Source organism: Heteronotia binoei, chromosome 7 (genome assembly GCF_032191835.1).
Source record: "Heteronotia binoei isolate CCM8104 ecotype False Entrance Well chromosome 7, APGP_CSIRO_Hbin_v1, whole genome shotgun sequence".
NCBI lineage: Eukaryota > Metazoa > Chordata > Lepidosauria > Squamata > Gekkonidae > Heteronotia > Heteronotia binoei.
The window spans coordinates 16,392,733-16,412,160 of NC_083229.1; the positions used below are offsets into that span (position 1 = coordinate 16,392,733).

The following is a 19,428-nucleotide window of genomic DNA, read 5'->3' on the forward strand; positions in this document are numbered from 1 at the left end:
TAATCCTGCCATCTCTCCAAAGATCTCAGGATCTCCTCTGGAGTTTATCCCAGAAGCAGTGGCATGAGCATCTGCCACAACGCGCCTTCTTGTGTGCACTGATCTGCACTCTGCAGAGCCCCAGAACTCAACAATCAGCTTGGATGTTGCAGGGCGACATCATGCCACAGTTGAGGTCCTCCTTTTGGCACCTAACTCAAAAGCCAGACAAGAAGGCCAGGCCCAGGAGTGGAAAAATGCCAGCAGAACGACAGAAGCAGTCAATTAGCGCTGCCAAGTTCCCAGGCCGGATGGGGTTTCCCCCGTCCCAGAGGTTCCCAACTCTCCGGACCACATTGGGCTGGCGGGGGGGATCCTCCCCTGACATTGCCAGCACAATGACGTCACTTGCAAGTGATGTCATCACGTGGGCGATGTCGTGCGCTGGCCACTCTAGGAGCTTCCGGGGAAACTCTATGGTTTCCCAAGATGCTCTAGCAATTTGAGAGGGAAAACTCTATGGTACCATAGAGTTTTCCCTCCCAAATTGCTAGAGCGTCCAGGAAAACCATAAGAGTTTCCCCGGTAGCTCCTAGAATGGCCAGCGCGTGATGTCACTGGCGTGATGTCGTCACTTGTGAGTGATGTCATTGAGCCGTGCATGCGAAAACAGTCCCTGCCAGAGGCTGCAGGGGTTTTGGCAACCCTACAGTCAATACATAATAAAATAATAAGAGGGGCTTGGGGGTTACGGAAGTGAGGGAGTGGCAGTCCAGTCCAGCCTCCTTTCCATGTGGCTACGGAGGACCAGCAAGAGGGCAGAGAGGCCGAGGCCTCCCCTTGACATTGCCTCCTGGTAGGACAAGAGCTTCTTCCCACAGCCCTTGGTACATCGTTAGGTCTTTGAAACTACATCAGAGGCGGAGGGGGCACCTTCTCCCCTCTGGCTCCCAACTATGTGCAGTGTTGAATCTCCAGCGGATGGTTTGATGTCCTGTATTCCAAGTCAGTGGAAGCAGGAGCTACGAATAACCTCAGCTTCTGCAAGCCTTGTTGCATATTTCATAGAGCAAGAGTACAGCAGCCATGGACTGTCTCTCTCACCCCTCATTTGGTCTTTTTGATGTGCTTGGAGACCTTAGGCCACTCTTCCTCATCTCCGCTACCATGCCCCCAAATAACATTTTTTAAGTAACTCCCTTTCGATGAAGACTTTACAAGATGGGGAGGTAATACTTTATGCCGTTTGCTGTTGGCCCGTGTGATGTATTTTCCTCCCTTTCATGAAGCTAGTTCTTTGGTAAAAGCCAGTTCATATTTTATTTTGGTTTATTTTTAAGCTACAGGGTTTTTATTATGCTCTAAAGTACTGCAGCAAAATTTCATCTGAGCAGTATGTACTTCGCCGAAGTCCTCTTATTTTTTCCCCACTTGTTCTGTAACAGAACGCTCACAGAAGAGGCCATGAAAGCTTCTTTTCAATTAGAGCCAGGGTAGCCAAACTTGCTTAATGTAAGAGCCACCAAGAATAAACGTCAGATGTTTGAATGTCAGGGGTTTGGGAGCCCCAAAGCAGGGAAGGAAGGAATCATAGAATCATAGAGAATCATAAAATCATAGAGTTGGAAGGGACCTCCAGGGTCATCTAGTCCAACCCCCTGCACAATGCAGGAAACTCACAAATACCTCCCCCTAAATTCACAGGATCTTCATTGCAGTCAGATGGCCATCTAGCCTCTGTTTGGAACTGCTCTAACAGTCAGGAAGTTCTTCTTAATGTTGAGCCGGAAACTCTTTTGATTTAATTTCAACCCATTGGTTCTGATCCTACCATCTGGGGCCACAGAAAACAATTCCACCCCATCCTTCAAGGACTTGAAGATGGTGATCATATCACCTCTCAGCCTCCTCCTCTCCAGGCTAAACATGCCCAACTCCTTCAACCTTTCTTCATAGGACTTGCTCTCCAGACCCCTCACCATCTTCGTTGCCCTCCTCTGGACCCGTTTCAGCTTTTCTAGATCCTTCTTAAAATGTGGTGCCCAAAACTGAACACAATGCTCCAGGTGAGGTCTTACCAGAGCAGAGTAAAGCGATACCATCACATCACGTGATCTGGACACTAGACTTCTGTTGATACAGCCCAAAATTGCATTTGTCTTTTTAGCCACCACATCACACTGTTGACTCACGTTCAGCATATGGTTCACTAAGACCCCTAGATCCTTTTCACACATACTACTGCTTAGACAAGTCTTCCCCATTGTATAACCATGCATTGGATTTTTCCTACCTAAATGCAGAACTTTACATTTATCCCTGTTAAAATTCATTTTATTGGTTTTAGCCCAGTTTTCCAGGAAGGAAGAAAGGAAAATAGAAGGGAGGGAGGGGGTAAGAAAACAACTTTAAATGCTTTCTCCAAGCTGGCCAATGGAGTGGTGAGGGCTTTGAGAACCACACAATATGTGTGAAAGAGCCACATGTGGCTCCCGAGCTGCAGTTTGGCCATCCCTGAATTAAAGGAACAAAGATAGTGTACACAGCAAAGACATAGGTATTGTGTATAGGCATAAACAAGGAATCTGTGATATAGGCATAAGGAATCATATTTATGGTGACTTCAAGTCATATATCTTCTTTATCACATTTAGTTGCAAAATATAACAATATATTTGCATGAGTTATACCAGGGGTGGCCAAAGTGTGGCTCTTCCACGCATATTGTGTGTGGCTCTCATAGCCTCCACTGCCCTGTTGGCCAGCTTGGAGAAGACATTTGTCTCTTTAAATCACTTCTCCAGGCCAAGCCAGCTGGTGGCTTGGAGAATAAATTTAAAGTTAAATTTGCTTTCTTTCCACTTCTCCCTCCCTAATACACTAAAGAAAGCAAACTGTAGAATGTGTGGTCTCGCATGGCTTTTTAATATAAGTAAACTGTCACGCACACAAAATTCTGATGCTCGGGGTTTGATCAGTCCATACATTGATCATGGAGATGCAAATGAACCAAGGGAACTGACGATTGTGATAAAATATTTAGTATCTCATTCAAACCGGTGGTGACTATGTAGCTGCAGTTGGCCCCATCTGTTTTTTCCTCCCTTCCTCCCCTCCAGCCAGCATCTGACGTTCATGTCTTGCAGCTCGCAAACGTCTGACGTTCATGTCTTGCAGTTCTCAAGAGAGCCAATTTGGTGTAGTGATTAAGTGTGCAGACTCTTATCTGGGAGAAGCAGGTTTGATTCCCCATTCCTCCACTTGCAGCTGCTGGAATGGCATTGGGTCAGCCATAGCTCTCATAGACCTTCTTCCCCTGTAGTGGTTAAGTGCGCAGACTCTTATCTGGGAGAACCGGGTTTGATTCCCCACTCCTCCACTTGCAGCTGCTGGAATGGCCTTGGGTCAGCCATAGCTCTGGCAGAGGTTGTCCTTGAAAGGGCAACTTCTGGGAGAGCTCTCTCAGCCCCACCTACCTCACAGGGTGTCTGTTGTGGGGGAGGACGATAAAGGAGATTGTGAGCCACTCTGAGGCTCTTGTGGAGGGCAGAATATAAATCCAATGTCGCCTTCTTCTTCAAACGTCTGACGATTATTCCGTGTGGCTCTTACGTTAAGCAAGTTTGGCCACCTCCGGCATAAGCTCTTAAGAGTCAAAGCTCCTTCGTCAGAAACAATGAAGCAGTGTTGCTGGTCTCCGAGGGGCAACTGGATCCAAACCTAGCTGTACTCAAATGTACGTGTATTTTAAAAAGGTGTGTGTAGCATTTACATATATATACAGAGAGAGAGAGAGGGAGAAAAGCAGAAGGAACAAAAAAAAGGAGGGGCCAGCACACAAATAGGGAGAGAAGCACTCTCCTCCCCCCCTCCCTTGCTTCTAGCTTCGCTATGAGCTTTATCTTGCTTTGCCAGCTATATTTTCTCTCTCTCTGTGTCATGGTGCATTCATAATTGTCCTGTTTATTCCATTTGATGAGCCATTTCTTTCGGCATAAAGGAAAGCAAACCGTCGTGGCCTTTCTAGATAAGCCCCCAATGCCACAGATTGAAATGTGAGGCAGCCTCGATATAATCCATCAGGAGCTAAAGAGGGGGGGAAGCTTTTAAACTTAAACAAACCTGTCGCCGATGGAACCAAGTAAGCTCTTACTTAGGGTAGAAATGCATTGTTATCTTGGCAAATGTGTGTTCCCTAATCCGCTGTTTGCAGTAGGCGATGGTGGGGTGGGGGAAGTGGTTTAGCTGACTGAAAAGAGAGATGAGCTGTGATCTGGGAGTCCCTGGTTCAAATCTTGCCTCTGCCATGAACTCAAGTCTAGGCCTTTGACAAAACGTGCGCTCTCCCTCAACCCTTCCGTCTGCAATATGGGGATAATGTGCTGCAAGGATTGCATATCCAGGATTATGAACACCTAAAGTTCTACAAAAACACATATCACTGTTGTTGCTATGAATTGTCACAGTCAAATATTTGACGGGTCATTGGTGTTCTACAGTTCGACATCTAGCCACGTTCTTGGGAATTGCAGATGTATCTTCACAGGATTCTTGCTGTCCCAAACAACACTGTCTTCTGGAGCTGAGCTGGTCTTAGTCTTCACTGCCCAAAAGGTCCAGGTGTTTCTTGAGACTTCTAGGCACTGCTCCAAGGGCTCCAGTGACAACTGGCATGATGGACACCTGCTCCCAGAGGCCACTCTAGCTCTGTTTGTTGGTCTTGGTATTTCATGACGTTGTTCTTGTTCTTCTTCTTCCTCTTCCTCCTTGTCGTTTCTGAGGCAAGTTTCCACCCAGCCCTGCTTGTCAGTGGTTTCAGAGTCCAGAGGCTTAAGAAGACCGGGATGGTTTTTGCAGGGGAGAATCTGCAGATGGAGACAGGATTACGGGCCCCTTCTTGGCTGCCAGTTTCCCTCTGCAAATGCCTTCCTGGACCCTGCAGTAGCATTACTCGGGCAGGATGGGACAGGCAAACTCATGTTTCCCTTGTAACACACACTTCCATTCTTAGTTAAGGCTGTAAGAGTGACCTTTAGAAGCACTGTGTTTTTGAGAGCTACTTTAAAAATCTCTCTCTCTCTCTCTTTCTCTCCCTCCCTCCCTTAAACACTGGACTGAATACTATGAATTATGGATGAAAGGAACTCCTGGATCATTTCTTTTCCCCTGCAGCCTCTCCTTCTCCCCCTAAAACATGCTTCTGACCTCAGGAACGAGGTGCAATGCAGCACAGGGAGCTGCAACTAAGTCGGAAGAAGTGGCAGAAATCGCTCCCTCCATTCTGGCTTCCAATCTGGGTGGGCTCCCCAGAGAGCCTGAACAACAAGGGGTGGCTTGAGCCAGTTTCCCCTTCACCTGCCACCTTTCACACTGCACTCTATTCTTTCCCTGACAGCTTCTTGAATCTCGAGGGGCAGATTTCGGGGGGCAGGGAGAAAGAAGAAACCACAGGAAGGGAAGAAGAAGGGCTAGAGGTCCATCCTGTATAATGCCCCTGTATTAATGGATGGTGTGGCCTCACGTGGAGCACTGTGTACAGTTCTGGTGACCACATCTCAAAAAAGATATAGTACTGGAAAAAAGTCCAGAAAAGGGCAACTAGAATGACTAAAGGGTTGGAACACTTTCCCTATAAAGAAGGGTTAATGCACTTGGGACTCTTTAGCTTGGAGAAACGTCGACTGAGTGGTGACATGAGAGAGGTTTACATGGTCATGTATGGGATAGAGAAAGTAGAGAATGAAGGACTTTTCTCCCTTTCTCACAATACAAGAACTCATGGGCATTCAATGAAATTGCTGAGCAGTCGGGTTAAAACGGAGAAAAGGAAGTACTTCTTCACCCAAAGGGTGATTAACACATGGAATTTACTGCCACAGGAGGTGGTGGCAGCTACAAGGATAGCCAGCTGCAAGAGGTGATTGGAGAAACATCTGGAGCAGAGGTCCATCAGTGGCTATTAGCCACAGCGTATTCTTGGAACTCTGTCTGGGGCAGTGATGCTCTGTATTCTTGGTGCTTAGGGAGGGGCAAAGTGGGAGGATTTCTAGTGTCCTGGCCCCACTGATGGACCTCCTGATGGAACCTGGGTTTTTTTTTTGCCACTGTGTGACACAGAATGTTGGACTGGATGAGCCATTGGCCTGATCCAACATGGCTTCTCTTATGTTCTTATGTGACACAGAGTGTTGGACTGGATGGGCCATTGGCCTAATCCAACATGGCTTCTCTTATGTTCTTATCCCTGCTCATAGGATATTTACTCATAACTGATTATAGATGAAATCACTATTATTCAGTTGCACGTATTTATTCAGCCCTTAGTCAGGCAGCATTTCCAACAGCCAATATCGCACGTTCATTGTTACCAGTCACTTTTGATAATTTGTGTGTTTGGGTGTTCTTCTCACAGGAGCCACGAAGATAGTCCCAGTTGAGGCTGCTGCTCCAGAAACCGAACCAGCGGCCAATCTGGAGACGTCAGCATTAGACTCGTTGCAGAGAAGAGGGTATCAGGAATATGCCATTCAGCAAACCCCCTATGAGCAGCCGATGAAATCCAGCAGGTAAGAGTCTTGGGTTTTGGGGTTTTTTGAAAAAATAAATTCCACTGGCTTGCACAACCAAAAACCAGCTGAAGTGAATTGGGCAGTAGAAAGATTATTTATTTATTTATTGGGTTTATTAACTGCTTCATCCTGACACCAGGCTCTAGGTGGCATAAAGGTAAAGGTGGTCCCCTGTGCAAGCACCAGTCGTTTCCGACTCTGGGGTGACATTGCTTTCACAACGTTTTCACGGCAGACTTTTTTTTACCGGGTGGTTTGCCATTGCCTTCCCCAGTCATCTACACTTTCCCCCCAGCAAGCTGGGGACTCATTTGACCGACCTCGGAAGGATGGAAGGCTGAGTCAACCTCGAGCCGGCTACCTGAATTTAAGGAAAAGGAAAGGTCCCCTGTGCAAGCACCAGTCATTTCTGATGTTTTCACAACGTTTTCATGGCAGGCTTTTTACGGGGTGGTTTGCCATTGGCTTCCCCAGTCATCTACACTTTCTCCTCCGCAAGCTGGGTACTCATTTTACCGACCTCGAAAGGATGGGAGGCTGAGTCAACCTCATGACGGCTGCCTGAACCCAGCTTCTGATGGGATCAAACTCAGGTCGTGAGCAGAGGGCTCCGACTGCAGTACTGCAGCTTTACCACTCTGCACCACGGGGCTCTTTAGTGTGTGGTGGTGTGCAACAGTAAGATACAAATCATCAAATCAGTTAACTAAAAATAAATTTCAACCCTATTGACATATGTTGTAACTTGCTACCAATCAAATTGGGGAGGGCTGGTGGCTCAGTGGTAAAGCATCTGCTTGGGAAGCAGAAGGTCCCAGGTTCAATCCCTGGCATCTCCAAAAAAGGGTCCAGGCAAATAGGTGTGAAAAACCTCAGCTTGAGACCCTGGAGAGCCGCTGCCAGTCCGAGTAGACAATACTGACTTTGATGGACCAAGGGTCTGATTCAGTATAAGGCAGCTTCATATGTTCAATTTGCTTTGGTAGGGGTGCCAACCCAGCAACCATCGCTGTCCTCAAGCAAAAGCCTGGAGGAACAACTCTTCTTTACAGGCCCTGCAGAACTATAAAAGATCTCGCAGGGCCCTGGTGTCTTCCAGGAGACTGTTCCGCTTGGCATGCATCCGCATGGCATGCAGAAGGTCCCAGGTTCAGTCTTCGATATCGCCTGATAAAAACATCAGGTGGTAAGATCTCTCTCTGGGACCCTGGAAAGCCACTGCCGGTCTAATAGACTGTACTAACCTTAATGGATCAACAGTCTGATTGAGTGTAAGCAGGGCTTTTTTTGCAGCAGGAGCTCCTTTGCATATAAGGCCACACACCCCTGATGTAGCCAATCCTCCTGCAGCTTACAGTAGGCCCTGTAAGAAGAGGCCTGTAAGCCCTTGGAGGATTGGCTACATCAGGGGTATGTGGCCTAATATGCAAAGTAGTTCCTGCTACAAAAAAAGCTTTGAGTATAAGGCGGCACTATGCGTGTGTGATCTAGCCTGCAGGTAGAGGGATGGTGGCTCAGTGGTAGAGCATCTGCTTGGTAAGCAGAAGGTCCCAGGTTCAATCCCCGGCATTTCCAACTAAGAAGGGGCCAGGTAAGTAGGCGTGAAAAACCTCAGCTTGAGACCCTGGAGAGTCATTGCTAGCCTGAGTAGACAATGCTGACTTTGATGGACCGAGGGTCTGATTCGGTATAAGGCAGCTTCATATGTTCATATGGTAGAGGATAAAGAGGCAGCAAGCAGGAGAAAGGGAGTTCAGGGCAGGAGGGAAAGGGAGCAAGCCAATCTTCATCCAGCAGCATCAGTAGAATGCTCAGAATTTGGATTTAGCTGACCCAGGAAGGATCAGTCAGCCATAAGTGGCTTTAGCGCAGGGCCTAAGAAAATCCCTGTGGGCCTTCTTGGCGCATCTGCTAGTTTGCAGCAAGCTGCTCCCAGCCAAACCCAACAAAGACTTTTACTGAGTGAAGCGCTATTGATGCAGCTGCTCATGATTTCCACTGTGTACACACACACACACGAAGCTGCCTTATACGTAATCAGACTTTTGGTCCATCAAGGTCAGTATTGTCTACTCAGACAGGCAGCAGCTCTCCAGGGTATCTGGTAGAGGTCTTTCACCTCATCTACTATCTCATCCTTTTAAATTGGAGATGCTGGGGATTGAATTTAGGACCCTCTACCTGCCAAGCAGATGTTTTACCTCTGCTCCACAGACCATCCCCAATCCACACACTATCCTTCTCCACAGGCCATCGTAGATGAAGCTGCCTTCTACTGAATCAGACACTCAGTCCATCAAAGACAGTATTGTCTACTCAGACTGGCAGTGGCTCTCCAGGGTCTCAAGCTGAGATTTTTCACACCTATTTGCCTGGACCCTTTTTCGTTGGAGATGCCAGGGATTGAACCTGGGACCTTCTGCTTACCTAGCAGATGCTCTACCAGTGAGCCACCATCCCTCCCCTGAAGCTGCCTTCTACTGAATCAGACCCTCAGTGCATCAGTCAGTATTGTCTACTCAGACTGGCAGCTGCTCTCCAGGGTTTCAAGCTGAGGTTTTTCACGCCTATTTGCCTGGACCCCTTTTTAGTTGGAGATGCCAGGGATTGAACCTGGGACGTTCTGCTTACCAAGCAGATGCTCTACCACTGAGCCACCATCCCTCTCCACTGTAGTACTGCGTCCGATTACTGACTGGACTGCAGTTGGGAGATGTTCCTTAGTAACCGGTCTGCTTATCACATTTTTTATCTTCCCTTTCTTTAAAGAACACAGGGCAGCAAACGTTCCCTTTTTCTCCATTTTATGCTCAAAATGCTACCCTAATATGGTAGGTTAGGTTGAAAGATAGTGATTGGCTCACTGCCATCTGTGAGTGGGGGCTGGATCTAGAGTTGCCTGCTGGTAAGGCTGTCAAGCCCATGGTGGGTCTGCTTCCACTGGAAACGGTGGGAGGAAATTAATAAGAAAAAGAAGACCTTGTATACGTACAGGAAGTTCTTACCATAGAGGTCCCGGTGATTTCTAGAGCCACCTGGAAGTGACAAAGGGGTAGCTCTAGGAATCACTACAGACTCTATGGTAAGAAGTTTCTGTAAGTAGATGAAGCCTTGTTTTTCTTTTATTTACCAGTCTACTTATCACATTTTTAAATCTTCCCTTCCTTTAAAGAACGAAGGGCAGCAAACATACCATTTTTCTCCATTTTATGCTCAAAATGTTACCCTAATACGGTCGGTCAGGCTGAAAGATAGTGGTTGGCTCATTATTATCCGTGAGTGGAGGCTGGATCTAGAGTTGCCTGCTGATAAGGCTGCCAAGCCCACGGTGGGTCTGCTTCCATTGGAAACGGTGGGAGGAAATTAATAAGAAAAAGAAGACCTTGTATACGTACAGGAAGTTCTTACCATAGAGGTCCCGGTGATTTCTAGAGCCACCTGGAAGTGACAAAGGGGTAGCTCTAGGAATCACTAGAAACTCTATGATAAGAACTTTCTGTAAGTAGATGAAGCCTTGTTTTTCTTTTAAATTTTTCTCCTGGGATGCTGCCGCCGCCGCCACCAACCCTCCTGCAGGTTTTCAGGCCCAGGTGGACGGTCGGGGAGGGAGACCTAGCTTCGCAGTAGAATTTTTAAAAATACAGCCTCATGTTGATGCAGGAGGTAACGAGGGTCACTCTAGGAATCACTGGAAACTTTGGTTTTACCACAGAGTAAATTTTTAGAGCCACTCTTGTCACTTCCCGTATCAACTTCTGGTGAGCGCACAAGGCTGCTTCCCGCCCCCTTTATTTACCCCCCACTGTTGCTTCAAACTGCAGTAATCGGTGGGGCCTGGACACTGCTAATTGGGAACTGCTCATCAAAGCACAGCGCAGCACTGGCTTTTTGTGAGCTTGGGGGAAAGCGCGAAGGAGCTTAGAATTGCGTAAACAAAAACTGCTTTAAACCTCGAAACCTGAAAGCTCGCTTTTATTAAAGAGCTGTGGAGATTTTCAGGATTTCATTTAATATTCCAATTATTGTTCTTTTAAAAAAAAACGAAAGGAAAGCCAAGCTCCTTCTGGAAGTGGTGGAAAGCCCTGCCGTTGCCTTGTCACAGCAGAAGGCGTTCTTTCCTAACTTTGGCCTAGAACTGGACACACCAGGCAGGGCTAGATTAACTATTAGGCCAAATAGGCACTGGCCTGTGGGCCCCCATGCTTTTAGGGATCCCGGGCTGGCTTCCCTCCCTCCATTTCCCCTCTGCTTACAAGCCCTCCCAGCCTGCAGGAGCAGCCAGCAACTGAGCCGCTCTTTGCCCGACTTGTCTGGTGAGGCTGCTGCCGGCGTTGTCGCCCAGTTTGCCTCTCTCTGCCTCTCCCCCGCAGCTTTGCCAAAGGCTTTTGAGAAGGGGCCTGCAGGCTGCAGCAGGGACAGTGGGCCGGAGCTCAGACTCTGAGATAATTTGCGAGGGGCCCCCCCCCGAGATTTTGACTGCCTAGGGGCCTCCGCAGGGTTTAATCCGGCACTGACACCACGGCTGTCGATGAAGATGGCTCGGCAGCTGCAACTACTTTCTGTGGCTCAGCAGTAGCGCATCTTCCAGCTATGGATCTGGTAGTAGTAGGAGATGTGAAAGATCTCTGTCTGAGACCCTGGGGATCTGCTGCCAGTCACGAGTAGATCATGTTGACCTTGCTGCGCCAACGGTCTGATTCAGTACAAGACAGCTTCCTGCGTTCAGAAAGGCAACAGCAGGCAGGTACAAGGTACCACATCTTGCCAATTGGAAAACCTTTCCATCGGCAGCTGGTTCACTTTAGGGCATAATTCAGAGTGCAGGTTATTTACCTGTGAAGGTCTACGCATTCTGGGCCTAGGGTAAGCAGAGGATTGGTTGTCGTCTTCTGGATGAAGTTACCTGGCTGTCTGAGATCATTATTGGAGGCTGTATGTTCCCACTGCCAGAGACGCAGCGAATGAGCACCAGAAACAGGGCCTTATCAGTAGTGGCATCCAGGTTCAGGGATTCCCTCCTCACAGAGGCTGTTCTGATGCCAAACGTACAATATTTTCAGTGCCGGTCAATTTTTTTAACCTTCCCAAACAGACTGGAAATCTTGAAAATGAAATTTTCGGTCGCCCCAGCTTTTTATATAACAGTGCCACCTTTTAAGCCTTTAAGGTTTTTAGAAGGTTTGATCCTGTATTGTTTTAGAATATTTTATTATCATTAATCCCCGTGGTTAGTTGTCTTCGTTGTTGTTATCTTTTTACTTGCTGTTATTTTTAGTAATGTTTTGCTGTTGTTTTATTGCATTCAGTTTTTTTGTGCTGTCGAGCAGCTTGTGGATATACATAGTGGAAGACTGTAAATATATCTTTTAACAATGATGTACCGATGATGTACAATGATGGGCCTGCCTCCGCCCCAGAAAAACTGGCCCCGGCGTTACAAGCCGTGGCGGGGTGGCTCAGGCTGAGTCGTCTGAAGCTGAACCCAATGAAAACAGAAGTCCTTTGTCTGAGTCGTGGTGGCCTGGGAAGGGAAATCCCTTTACCAGCCTTTGATGGGGCGCCACTGATATCGGTGCCTAAAGTCAAAAGCTTGGGAGTGCTACTGGAGCCCACATTGGCTATGGAGGCCCAGATAGCAGCCACTGCGAGATCCGCCTTTTTCCATCTTAGGCGGGCACGACAGCTGGCACCCTTCCTAGAGCACAGCGACTTAGCAACAGTGATTCATGCTACGGTCACCTCGAGACTAGACTACTGGAATGCCCTCTACATGGGGCTGCCCATGTCTTGAATCTGGAAGCTGCAGATGGTGCAGAATGCTGCAGCCGGGCTGTTACTGGTCTCTCTATTTGGGATCGTGTGCAGCCGGGGTTGCGGAGACTGCACTGGCTGCCAATAGTATTCTGGATTCGCTACAAGGTGCTGGTTATTACCTTTAAAGCCCTATATGGCCGAGGTCCTGTCTACCTTAGGGACTGTCTCTTCCCACATATTCCCCAGAGGGTACTGAGATCTGGATCACAAAATCTATTAGAAATCCCCGGGCCGAGGGAGGCGAGATTGAAGGCTACCAGAGAACGAGCCTTCTCTGTTGCTGCCCCCCACTGGTGGAACCAACTCCCTGATGACGTTAGAGCCTTGCGGGACCTTGCCCAATTCCGCAAGGCTTGTCAAACAACACTTTTTCGAATGGCCTTCAGCTAAAGTACAGAGCTGCTTAACATCATGGTATGGAGCTTAGCACCAAAACTGTTTTTAAAACGTGTTCAATATTTAAAGTGTAATTGTTAATTTTAATTGATCTTACTGTAATTGTTTTTATTGCTTTACGGTTTTATTGTTTTCTTGTGGATATTTAATGTTGATAGCGGCCCCGAGCCTGCTTCGGAGGGGAGGGTGGGGTATAAATGTGAAAAATAAATAAATAATAAATAAATAAAGTAGAGAGTCACACTGGAAGGAAAGTGACGTTCCCATCTCCCTACCCATTGATACGGAGTTTCGGAAGCATGGTCCCAGTGGAGATTGGCAGGGGCATTTATAAAACCAGAGCAAGCTACGGTATCACCATCAATGTTCCCTCTAAGCCGCAGAGTCTTGTGAGCAAAAATTCTGTTTTGTGAGCTAATGGCGTTAAAGTGGTGAGCTGCTGCATGAATTAGGCTGCTGTGGGGTCCTCCTTCCAGAGCGAAGACAAAAATGGGTGAGCTGGAGGCTAAAAATCTTTGAGCTATCTCACGCTGACTCAGCTTAGAGGGAACACTGATTGCCATTAATCTGATACTATAGGGATCCCCAGCCTTTTTGAGCCTGTGAGCACCTTTGGAATTCTGACGCAGCATGATAGCATAGGCAGAAAATGGCTGCCATAGGAAGGTGGAGCCAAAAATGTTTGCCTTTGCTGAGCCCCAAAACAGTTGTTTTGCAAAGGCAAGAGCTGCAAACTGGCTGCCGCAAGAGGTGGAAGAGCCGCAGAATGGTTGTCTTAGCCAGTTTGGTGTAATGGTTAAGTGTGCAGACTCTTATCTAGGAGAACCGGGTTTGATTCCCCACTCCTCCACTTGCACCTGCTGGAATGGCCTTGCATTAGCCATAGCTCTGGCAGAAGTTGTCCTTGAAAGGGCAGCTGCTAGGAGAGCCCTCTCAGCCCCACCCACCTCACAGGGTGTCTGTTGCGGGGGAAGAAGATAAAGGAGATTGTGAGCCGCTCTGAGTCTCTGATTCAGAGAGAAGGGTAGGGTATAAATCTGCAGTTCTTATCTGGGAGAACCGGGTTTGATTCCCCACTCCTCCACTTGCAACTGCTGTGGAATGTCCTTGGATCAGCCATGGCTCTTGCAGAGCTGTCCTTGAAAGGGCAGCTTCTGTGGAGAGCTCTCTCAGCCCCACCCACCTCACAGGCTGTCTGTTGTGCAGGAAGAAGATAAAGGAGATTGTGAGCCACTTTTGAGATTTGGAGTGGAGGGTGGGATATAAATGCAATATCAACTTCTTACCTCCAGTCATACAAGTGAAGATCCATGTACTATGGTGGTAGCTTCTGCCAATGCAGCTTTAAAAAAAATGCACTGTCCGTCAAGTTTCCAGTGGTTACGTCTGGCACTGCCACTTTCAAAAAACTTGGTGTATGCCAGAAAAGGTGTTGGCAAGTGTCCTGGTGCCCACGGGCACTGTGTTGGGGACCCCTGGGCTAGTGCCTACCTGCCATAGTAGTGTTAAGGATTTACTTTTTGATTCTGTCCTCCCCTCCCTTTTAGGCTAGGTGCAACTCAGTTAAAAATTTTTACGTGTGAATACTGCAACAAAGTGTTCAAATTCAAGCACTCCCTTCAGGCCCACTTGAGGATCCACACCAACGAGAAGCCCTACAAATGCTCGTTCTGCAGCTATGCCAGCGCCATCAAAGCCAACCTGAACGTCCACCTGCGGAAGCACACGGGAGAGAAATTTGGCTGCGACTACTGCCCTTTCACTTGCCTGAGCAAAGGCCACCTGAAGGTCCACGTGGAGAGAGTCCACAAGAAGATCAAGCAGCACTGCCGCTTCTGCAAGAAGAAGTACTCGGACGTCAAGAACCTGATCAAGCATATCAAGGAAGCCCACGATCTGCTTGACAAAAAAGTGAAGGACGTGTTTGACGAGCTTCGCTTGATGACCCGTGAAGGCAAGAGGCAGCTGCTGTACGACTGCCACATCTGCGAGCGCAAGTTCAAAAACGAACTGGATCGTGACAGGCACATGCTCGTTCATGGAGACGAGAGGCCTTTCGCTTGTGAGCTGTGCGGCCACGGAGCCACCAAGTACCAGGCACTGGAGCTTCACGTCCGCAAGCATCCCTTTGTGTACGTCTGTTCCGAGTGCTCCAAGAAATTTGTCAGCTCCATCCGGCTCCGCTCGCACATCAAAGAAGCGCACGGGGATTTGTCCGAGTCGTCTGTTTTTAACAGTTCCATCAATCAGAGCTTTTGCTTGCTGGAGCCGGGTGGGGATATCCAACAAGAAGCCCTTGGTGAACAGCTGTCTCAGACGGCTGCTGAACTCTCGCTCTTAAACTCCAAGGCGCTTTGTATACCGAAGAAAACTGTTTGCGCTGGTGAATCGGACAGCCTCGAGGGAAGCCAGCGAGATAGCTCCGGGGACAATTTAACTGCCGCTCCGCTAGAGCTTCCCGTTCCAAGTGCTATAGATCCTCTTTACCAGCCGTTAACCAAATCCCAGCCCCAAGATGGGAGCCCGCACAGTGCTTCAGGTGACTTTCTTCTGAAAAGTTCTTCTTCAGAAGAAAAGTCTTCTCCAGGACAGGAAGAGGAAACCTCTCATGATCACTCGCTAGACGTAAAGTGTAAAGCCATTCAGCTCCCCGGAGACGAAAGCTCCAGTGTTAACAGGGATGCCCAAGATCCCCAGTGCATACCTGATCCTTCAGAAAACAGCCAATCTTCTGGTCCTCCAGAGCAGGGAGATAACACACTAATGACGGAAAATGCGGACCCCTTGACGCCACTTCCTCTTCCGGAATCAAACGCAGCCAGTGGTGAGAATGCTGATTCTCTCACATCTTCAGATCATCGTACTGGAGCTGCAGCTTTTATGCAGATTCTGGATAGTATGCAGAAAAGACAAATGAACACGACCTTGTGCGAGAAGATCAGGAAGGTCTATGGAGACTTGGAATGTGAATATTGCGGTAAGGAATATGCCTAACTTTGGAGCAAGGGGGTAATAGACGCCACCCCAGGAGTCTAAGCCTTGCTCCTCCTAGGGCCAACCACATGGGATTCTGGGTAAAGAAAACTTCTTTCTGGGTAAAGAAAATGGGAGAAAGCCAATATGGTGTAGTGGTTAAGTGCAGTAAACTCTAACCTGGAGAACTGGGTTTGATTTCCTCACTCAGAACTCTCCTAGCCCAATCTCCCTCACAAGGTGCCTGTTTTTGGGAGGGGAAGGGAATATATTGTAAGACACTTTGAGATTCCTTAGGGTAGAGAAAAGCAGGGTATAAAAATCAGCTCTTCTTTTTATCCCTCCTCTCCTCCCATGGTATTAGACCACAAGGGCACCTGTTGATGGGCAATAGCTTCAGAACAGACCAAAATCTTACTTAATGAGTGATTAAATTGTGGCGTTCACTGCCAGTCTAGGTGTTGATGGCCGTGAATGTAGATGGCTTTCATAATGGATTAGATGGATTCATGGAAGATACATCCGTCAGTGGCTACTAGTCATCATGGCTAAAGGGAACCGCCATATTCAGAGACTGTGAATTTCTGAATACTGGTGATGGAAGGCAACATTTTGGGGAGAGCGGTCTTGGCCTCTGTGCCCTGTTCATTAACCCTCTAGACCAGCGTTTCCCAAACCTTCGCCCCCCACTCCGTGGCCCAGTTCTTTCCCCGTGGTCCAGGTGGAGGATGATCAGGGAGTGATACAGACACTGCGCGCCGACCAGGGGTTTCCACCATCCTTCTCTGATGTTTCTGAACATCAGAGAGGGACGAGGGAGGGCTTCTGGCCAGTGGTGTGGGGGGCAGGGGCTGGAGCGTGGCACGGCATGCAGCGCCAAAGATAAACAGAGAGGGGGGAGGGGGCTGTTGGGCCGCCTCTGGCAACCTGGCATCGAGGCTTGTGTGGTCCAGTACCGGGTCACAGCCCTGCAAATGGGAAATGCTGCTCTAGAGTAACCGGTTGGCCACTGTGTGTAACAGTCATGATGGACTAGATGGACCGTTGGTCTGATCCAGCAGAGCTCTTCTTGTGCTGTTATGGGAGGAGCTAGTGAAATCTCACTAGAACATCACTGGATCCAGCAGATTTTGAGTTCCTAGAAAGTCCCAGTGTTCATATCCATACTCTGTCCCCCGTGAGTGTCTACAAACAGCGGAATTTATGCATTGGTTTGCCAGATGAAAGAGCACAGAAAGACCACGTGGAGGAATGTCTAGGCCAGGCGTGGTCAAACTTGCTTAACTTAAGAGCCACACGGGATAAATGTCAGATGTTTGAGAGCAGCAAGACATAAACATCAGATGTTTGAGAGCTGCAAGGCAGGCAGGAAGGAAAATAGATGGGGGAGGGAGATGTGGAAAGAAAGCAGAAAGCTACTTGGAAAGAAAGCAGCAGGCTGCCTTGGCTTGGAGAAGTGATTTAAAGAGAGAAACGCCTTCTCCAAGCCAGCCGACAGGGTGGTGGGGGCTTTGAGAGCCACACGTGGCTCCTGAGCCGCACTTTGGCTATCCCTGGTCTAGGCAAAGTACTCCAGTTTTTCCCACTTTGACCCCCGGGTCTTTTTAGTACTTGGCAGCCCTCAGTGCAGCACCATCAATGTAGAAGCTTCATCCGCTTAGGTCATGACAGGCAGGAATGGAGCCTTGAGCTTTCAAAGTGTAAGGGGCTCCCACTGTGCCTGTTTTGTATGCTTCCCCATTGCCTGTTTCCGTGCATATCTGTATAGTTATAAGGACCCCCCCCCCCTTTAGCTTCTTTCTTTTCAGTATGAGGTGTGTACCCCCTCTTCTCCTCCAAGCTGTCATGCCCATTTGACGCACATTCTTCGAACACTGCAGTTAGCTCAGTATCAGGGCCGGCTGCCCACTAGGCAAACACACACACACGCATATAATGGTCTAATGGTCAGGAAGTTCTTCCTAATGTTGAGCCGGAAACTCTTTTGATTTAATTTCAACCCGCTGGTTCTTGTTCTACCTTCTGGGGCAACAGAAAACAATTCCACTCCATCCTCTAGAGGACAGCCCTTCAAGTACTTGAAGATGGTGATCATATCACCTCTCAGCCGCCTCCTCTCCAGGCTAAACATTCCCAGCTCCTTCAACCTTTCCTCATAGGACTTGGTCTCCAGACCCCTCACCATCTTCGTCGCCCTCCTCTGGACCCGTTCAGGCTTGTCTAAATCCTTCTTGAAATGTGGTGCCCAAAACTGAACACAGTCCTCCAGGTGAGGTCTCACCAGAGCAGAGCAAAGCGATACCATCACTTCTCGTGATCTGGACGCTGTGCTCCTCGCCTCCTCCCTCGGCCGCGATAGCTTGACTTCCTCCGACTCCCCGCCGTGTTGCCCTAGGCAATGATCTGGGGTCACTGGCTCTGCTAATAACGCCTCCCATTTGAAGTGCTTCCTGAAAATTGCATTTCATCGGGGCTGCCTCCATTAAGAGCGATTCAATTAGTGAAATACCTTTCAAAGAGATTTTTCATCAGGAGCGCTGCTTGTGAAAGGATCGCCTGTTAAACTGTGCCCTGGTAAGGTCGCTCTCTTTTTGGAGATTCCAATTAAGGCAGTGTCGCAAGAGAGGTGCTTTCCGGCTGCATTTGCAGGAGCCAAGCATATATCCGAAACAATTGTTATTCACCCCTTGATTGCTATAAGCTCTGAAAGGCGTGAAGCGGTATTGTTGCTTAGGCCCTGCTATGTCAGCTATCTTCTTGCCTGCTTCCAGGAGTCATTTGCATAAAAGGCAAGGCAGGTCTGTTCCAGGGATAGCTCCCATCAGAGATTAGGCTTAATGAAGAACATTTTCAGGGTCGAGTCTTATCATAGCATCTTATCTTGCTCTAGGGTAGCAGAGGATCCCTCGCATTCAGCTTTGCCTTCTGCTGCTCCAAGCAGTTGTGGCGGGGGTGGGGGGAGGCAGAGTCATGTATAACACTACATCACTTGCAGGGGAAACCCGGAAGTTACAGAAGGTAGCTCTAGGAATTGCCGAAACTCTGTGAATTTACAATAGAGTTTGTTGCAATTCCTAGAGGCGCCCTATATAATTTCCAGGTGTTCCCCACAAATGATGTCATGGGGGGGGGATATATAAGGTTCTTGCACCAAGAATTGTGATTGAAAATTAACCTTTTTCCTGTGACATACAACTCCAAGATACGTGGGTTAGTCAGTTAATGTCACCCCATCCTTACTAAACAGGATTCTAAGCCTGGTTTAAACCCTTGCTTAGGATCCCAATTAGTAAAGGGATGATGAAGAAGAAGACGACTGCAGATTTATACCCCACCCTCCTCTCTGAATCAGAGACTCAGAGTGGCTTACAATCTCCTAAATCTTCTTCCTCCATAACAGACACCTTGTGAGGTCAGTGAGAGAGCTCTCCCAGAAGCTGCCCTTTCAAGGACAACTCCTACAAGAGCTATGGCTAACTCAAGGCCATTCCAGCAGGTGCAAGTGGAGGAGTGGGGAATCAAACCCGGTTCTCCCAGATAAGAGTGCACACTTAACCTCTACACCAAACTGGCTCTCCAGTTCATCCACGCACTTGCATTTGTACATTGCAGGTACTGGGAATTAGTGTTCAACTCCATAAGGAGTTGTCAGCATAAGGAATGGATTGTGCATGTTTTTCCTTAACCATGGTTAAAT

The 19,428-nt window shown here is 48.2% G+C and overlaps 1 protein-coding gene across 1 annotated transcript in view; it reads left to right on the forward strand.

Moving 5' to 3' along the window:
• ZFAT (zinc finger and AT-hook domain containing) overlaps positions 1 to 19,428 on the forward strand; it is a 145,011-nt gene that overhangs the window by 36,585 nt on the left and 88,998 nt on the right. Inside the window, 2 exon segments of the mRNA XM_060243200.1 lie at positions 6,392 to 6,545; positions 14,306 to 15,735. Coding sequence (XP_060099183.1) covers positions 6,392 to 6,545; positions 14,306 to 15,735 — 1,584 coding nt within the window.